Source organism: Tympanuchus pallidicinctus, unplaced genomic scaffold (genome assembly GCF_026119805.1).
Source record: "Tympanuchus pallidicinctus isolate F22 unplaced genomic scaffold, pur_lepc_1.0 scaffold5, whole genome shotgun sequence".
In the NCBI taxonomy this organism is placed as follows: domain Eukaryota; kingdom Metazoa; phylum Chordata; class Aves; order Galliformes; family Phasianidae; genus Tympanuchus; species Tympanuchus pallidicinctus.
This window is the reverse complement of record NW_026294769.1, coordinates 54,951,471-54,957,470: the sequence shown is the minus strand read 5'-3', so window position 1 is coordinate 54,957,470 and position 6,000 is coordinate 54,951,471. Positions and strand designations below refer to the sequence as shown.

The following is a 6,000-nucleotide window of genomic DNA, read 5'->3' as shown; positions in this document are numbered from 1 at the left end:
GGTTTGTGAGGTGTTATGTCATCATCTAAACTGAAGCACTGCTTTGCCAGTTCTGCCTCTCCCATATCCTAATTCATCTTTGGCTGGATTCAGATCCCATTCCTGTGCGGAATGCAGGAATTATTGATGTAGTGAAGAAGGAAAGTATTGATTTAATTTGGTTTCCTTCCTGTAAGTGTGCTTTCCTTCCATTTTCAAACAGCTTAATCATACAGGGGGGCTGTATCTTTATTTGTTTCTCTACAGTCATCATTGCTGTTGTGACCCACTGGGTATGGCATCTCCTTGCCTTCTGGACCACACTCCCCAGCCTGCTCTCCTGCATGCTGTTTTTTCTCTCTCTAAACCTTCTGTTGATGCTGGGTCCACCAGTCCCTCTGCAACTAAGAATCAAGCCCATTTCTTTTGCAAAAGAGCAGGAGAAATATCTTCTGCAGCAGGTGGTACAATCACTGCAGGCTGAGCCTCGTCTGTTACAGAAATTGTCACTTTGGACATTTCCAAGCCCAGCTGACCAATATTCCAGTACTTCCACCGTAGAGCATCTTCTGAGTTCTCCAGGTAACAAACAGCTTACATGCCTGGAGCCAGAAGATGCAGTAGCTTAATTTCTGCCTTCTGTACTCCTCTAGAAGGCCCTTTTTGTCCCTTTGTGCAACTCTGCCAAGCTCCTACCTTGCTAGCTGCTAGTCTACCTTTTAAAAAGCTTTTTCAGTTGTCTTCTCCAGGAGAGCTTAAGTGATTGTATTAGCAGTAACAGAATGAATGGATAAAGCCACAGGTTGGAAACAAACCTATTTCCTGAAATCTGTAAAGAATCTATTCAGGATACCTATTCACAGGTAAAGTATACATGACAGAAATAAGAATTTCTGCAAGTGAGTACATGAATATGGAAACAAAACCCATAACATAGCAGTGAATATTATGGCCATGAAATTTAGGCGCTGATTTGAAGGAGTTAAATTCCCAGGCTGCCTTTTCAGAGCAGGGTGGGGCACCGGGGAAGCCAGAGAGGGGGGAAAAAGGCACCTGAGAGCTCTGGGAACGACCAGCAACACTTGTAGACCAAGTTCCTTTCCACTCCTGTAGTCCTTGATGCAGATCTTCTCTAGCTGAGCATCTGTCAGAGCCCTTGGCTGTGCTGTGCTGCTTTGTGCACCCCTAGGTGTGGGGTGACTTACCAGCACAGCCCTGTCTGCACCAGGAAGCAAGTGCCACGTCCCCTACCTGCCTCGCCTCCAGCCGCCTATCCCTACTGCTGTGTCTGCGCATGGCATGGCCAGGGGGACATGGGCATCCTCCCCGAATCAGAGTGGGCATCCTGGAGCACGTTCTTTGAGGGCACCTTCTCCAGCTCCTGGTACAGCAAACACAAGGTAAGTGCCAGCCCTCAGGCACTAGGAGACGGGAGCGGGGAAATCATTTCAGCTTCTCCACGTTGTTCTCTGTAAAGCACCTTCCAGCACCTGTTTGCTGCCAGTACGTGCTCCTGCACCCCCTAAGCAGTGGCAGTGCAGGAGGCTGTGCTGTCCTGGTCTGGAGCATCTCTGCTGTTCGAGTTTCTGATGTTCTGATGTTCTGATATCAGTGATGGTCATTGTGGTGTTTGGGCGACTGGAAAACAGAGACTGAAGCGGCTCCCAAGATCTAGCAAGTTGAAGCATCTGCTAACAATAAAAATGAATTGGAGACTGATTAAATCCTTTACTTCTTCCTTTCTTTTTGCCTCATAAAGTAGGAGGCATGGCAGGGTACTCAACATTCTTGTTTTTCACTACGTAAGAAGCAAACCACTTTTTTATGATGCAAAGTATTAGTATAAATTGTGCATAAAATGGCTTGTTGGTAACTGCTCTCCTTTCTCTGTGAGCAGCCCAGTAGCAGGTTGTAACTCAGGGAAGGTCCCCAAAACGTTTCCCTCTGGATTCTGCATGTGCTGCTGGCTGGATATCCAGGTGGCAGGAGGTGTTTCTCAGTTTCAGAGGGAGGAAAACCCCTCTGCTGGGGTCCCTGAGCAGTAGTGCTCCTGCCTGATGCCCAGTGGCAATGCTTCTGGGAACCAGAGCTGGGACCCCCTAAGGAAAGAAGAGTGTGGAGCCAGGAGTTGGTGTGGGTTTGGGAATTAGGGCCCTAGGGCTTGGAGTGCTTGCAGATCTGTTGGGGAATGCAGGGATGCCTGCACATCACAATGGAGTTCTAAATTTGCTTGCAAAGCATCTCAGCCCTGCTCCCGTGTTTCTTAGAGTAGTTGTATGAAAATGGCTGCTTTTTAGAGTTGGCTGTTTTCTTGCTCTGGTTTTCTGTGTTGGTATAGTTGAGGCTTTGGAGCAGACAATGGCTAACTCTGGATCATGAGCTGCCAACAACCTTCATTTTCCCAAGAGTTAGCTTCTTCTGGGCACCCTTGTTTCCACATTTTACATTTTTTGGAAGCATTGCAAACCTTTTCCTCCCTCCACTCCTGGCAAATGGATTGTTCTGGTTGTCTCTGTGGATCAATCATTTCAGGTCTGCAGGCAGAGGTTCTGTCCTTTCCCCTTGGGAACACAAGGCCATTTTGTCCTCTTCATTAGGTTTTGAAGAGGAGCTCTTTGTTTTCTGCCTCTGCCAGCTCTCATCTACCTGGAAACATTACAGGAAAGAGGAAGTGGATTGTTTTGGGAGGAGCATTTTTCAGCCCTGTGAGACATGAGGAGTTTAAAGATCCCCCAGACATGAGGGCCTTGGCATGGCTGGTGGCCACAGCTGCCTCATGCCATGTGAGTATCAAGGACATCCAGTGAGGCAAGAGGATCTAACATATACGATAGGGAAATGCACGGCAATCAAGTAAGTCCTGAATGATGTTTGTAAACACGAAGCTCTCTGGAAGAAGTTAAAGTGCCTGTGCCCTTACTGATCCTAGATATTGGCACAAAGGTAGCTGGAGATTACGTGTTTGCAAAGGCTGGAAGTGGGACTTGCTGGCATCACATGGATGCAGCTTGCTTGGTGCTGCTCTGGGCCATGCGCTGACAGCCTTCCCTGTCACAGTCTTGTATTGTGCATCGTGGGTCATGGACGTGTTTAATGATGTAGCAAAATCTGACGGAACACTCATTTACCTGATGTATTTCCTGACAAGCTACCACTTCTGTAATATTTTGAGTCTGTTGGAGTAATGAGCATAGGAAGCCACCACATGTGGAATTTGTCTGCTTAATTTAAAGTGTATGTAATTGCTTCGGTTTAATCCTTTTTTTCATTTCTCTTGGCAAATCTCAAAGGTTGTTTATTTATTTCCAGTGTTGTTGTTTATGGGCAAAACCATTTTTCAGCGTTAGTTGAGGTTGTTAACTATCATATTAATCAAGGTTTAACTTTGTATCAGAGAAAGAGAAAAGAGCTTGGGTAGAAATATTCAATGAAACCTCAGAAGAAATGCTTCCTCCATAACTCAGTATTTTATGTGACTGTTGTGTATAGTCACTGTGTGTGGTTGTTCAAGTGTGGAAGCTGAGCCTGAGAGGGAAAGTCTTTTCATTTCTGTTTTTTTCCCTTCTTTGCCTGTCTTAATAAGCTTGGGGTTATTACAGGCTGCCCAGACACTCACATCAAGAGGTTGTTTTATTTCATGGGCTGTAATAAGTCATTTCAGCTCTAACCTTGAGGTTTGAAATGTTGACAGCTCCTTCAGACGGACCCGTGGCCTCCTGTCCCATGGCAATATATCAGCATCTGTCACAGGCTCACTATGCAGGTGGTGGCTGTGTGCAGCCAGAAACCCAATCTTCGTGTGCTCTGATCTGCTGGCAGCAGTGGCTGCCATCAGGTGTGGTGAGAAATCCCCAGGATTAAGCACATCGCTGTGAGGTCTTTTCTATGCCGCCTTCTATCATATACATGAAATGTAAAGTGCTACAATTAGCTTGTACAATGAGCTTTAGCTCATTGTTTTGAAGGGGGAAGTCTTCAGCGCTTCATCTCACCTCTCATTGCTATGAGCTCGATGCAGCCTCTTGATGTTCTAGCAAGGTGAAAGCATGGTTTGGCCCTAGAGGGAGTTGCCAGAGAAAGGTTGTCTTCTCATATTCCTTGGCTGAGGAAGCACCCCAGAAACATGAGATCCTCTTCTGTGAGAGCTGGCGCTTGCACCAGAGAAAGCTGTTGTCACGTGCTGTTGTACAAGCTTCCACCAGAATGTTTAAAGCACTTAAAGAATGAATTTTCCCCTGGAAGGAGCAACCACCAGGTATTATCAGGCTGTTAATGGTGCAAATCCTCCTATTTTTGTTCCATTTTAAGTGTTTTGTAGGGTATTGGTTTTTTTTTCCTCTTCCCAGTCTCTAGTTTCCCTCATGCCACGCTCTGCTCCCTGATAGACTGCAGATGCTCACTGTTTTAGGCTGATCGGGAAGCCAGTCCCTGAGCACAAAGAGCAGAAACAAGCATGCCCTGCCCTGCTTTCTGCTGCTGTGCTCATCTGTGAAGGCTATGGTGGAAAGTTTTCCCCTACTCCAGCTCCCTCTTCTAAAACTATTGAAAGCCAACAAGGGTATCAAACTGACTCTACTTCCTCATATCATGCTCAACCTGTTAGGCTTCAGAGTTCAGAGGGTTTCCATTTCCTTCATTACACAGGTGAGTGTGCATGGGAGAAAATGTGTACAGAATTCTCAGTGGAAATGCATGTTCTTCACAGCCCTTGAAGTTATAAAAAGGAGCTGCCTCTGTCTTTTAATCTGTCATGGGGAATCCAAAAGTCAAAACTTATAATTAAAAAAGCTCTGTGACCACTTGCTGTCAGTGCTGTTACATGCTCTTTTGGTGTGTTGTTCTGTCGGGAATCCAGCAGCAGTTCCACTGCTCTGTCCGCATTTAATTAAGCTCTGCTAGAAAAGGACATGTTGCTTAGGATCACAACTGCAGGGCTGTCAGCTGGGCCAGCTTTTGAGCACAAGCTTTCAGATTCTGCCAAAGCTCCAGCTCTGATCTACACTCTCCAGGTTAGAGAAAGAACAGCTGCTGCGTGAGAATTTATTAATTACTCACAGATAAAGGAAATAACTACACAAGAGCCTTACCCTTGTCCTGTCCTCCTTGTGCTCATATCATAGAAAAATTTGTATTATTGCAGCTCTCAAATTCCTTTTTTCCTCTACTCATTGTAGGAAGAATGAGAGTAAGCCATGGGGCAGTTTATACCTTAATATAGGGAAGGCAGGGCAGCAGGTCTGGAGCAGATGCCATGGATGAGCAAGTACTCCAAAGACTGGAGGCAGCTTACGGTTTTCTCAGCCAATCTAAGGAATGATCTGCTGATCTGGTTTTCACCAAGCACTGCTGTAGGTCCAGAACTGTATGTGTACAGGCCCAACTAGAGCTCTGCTGAACGTTGTTTCCTGATTCTCACTGAGTTATTTTTCCCACATCTCAGACTTCTTCCAGTGCTTCCTCTTCCACCCTTGATAGAGTAAAATGAGTTTTTCAGTTTTTCTGAGGATATTAAAGAGCATATAAATTTGATTTCTTTTTCTTTCTTTCTTTCATTTTTTTTTTTTTAATTGTTCAGGAGATAGAGTTAACCTGAGGCTTCTTAATCATGCTAATCCATTTTAATAGATTTGAGATCATTAATTTGGAATTTTCTAGGCATTAATAACATCTTACCATTAGTCAGAAAGGGGGAGCAGAAGACCAGTGCAAGAGAACTTTACTCACCATTTTACATATCCTGCTTAGTGCATAAATTAGTTTTGGTTTGGACTGCTTCAAAATGGTATTTAACTGAAAGATTTTCATTATAGTGCAGACTCTGTCAGATATCCAGCTCACGCTGATTGCAGAGCTGAAAACAGGCACTGTCCTTCAGGACAGTGATTCAGAGCAGTGGAATCAGATTTATTCTGGAACAGAGCAGGGTGATTGCTTCCCCTTGTCATCACCAAGTAGGAAACGCCAGGCACAGGACAAGCTTCAATCCCTACCCTGCTTTGTCCTGCCCACCCTGAAGCTCTG

The 6,000-nt window shown here is 45.2% G+C and overlaps 1 protein-coding gene across 1 annotated transcript in view; it reads left to right on the top strand.

Annotated features, from left to right (window-relative positions):
• Positions 1-1,009: 1,009 nt before the first annotated feature.
• The window catches only part of NIPAL2 (NIPA like domain containing 2), a 47,080-nt gene continuing 42,089 nt past the window's right edge, over positions 1,010-6,000 (top strand). Inside the window, exon 1 of the mRNA XM_052704448.1 lies at positions 1,010-1,379. Within this exon, the coding sequence (XP_052560408.1) occupies positions 1,293-1,379 (87 nt within the window). The 5' untranslated portion in view covers positions 1,010-1,292. The remainder of the gene's footprint in view (positions 1,380-6,000) is intronic.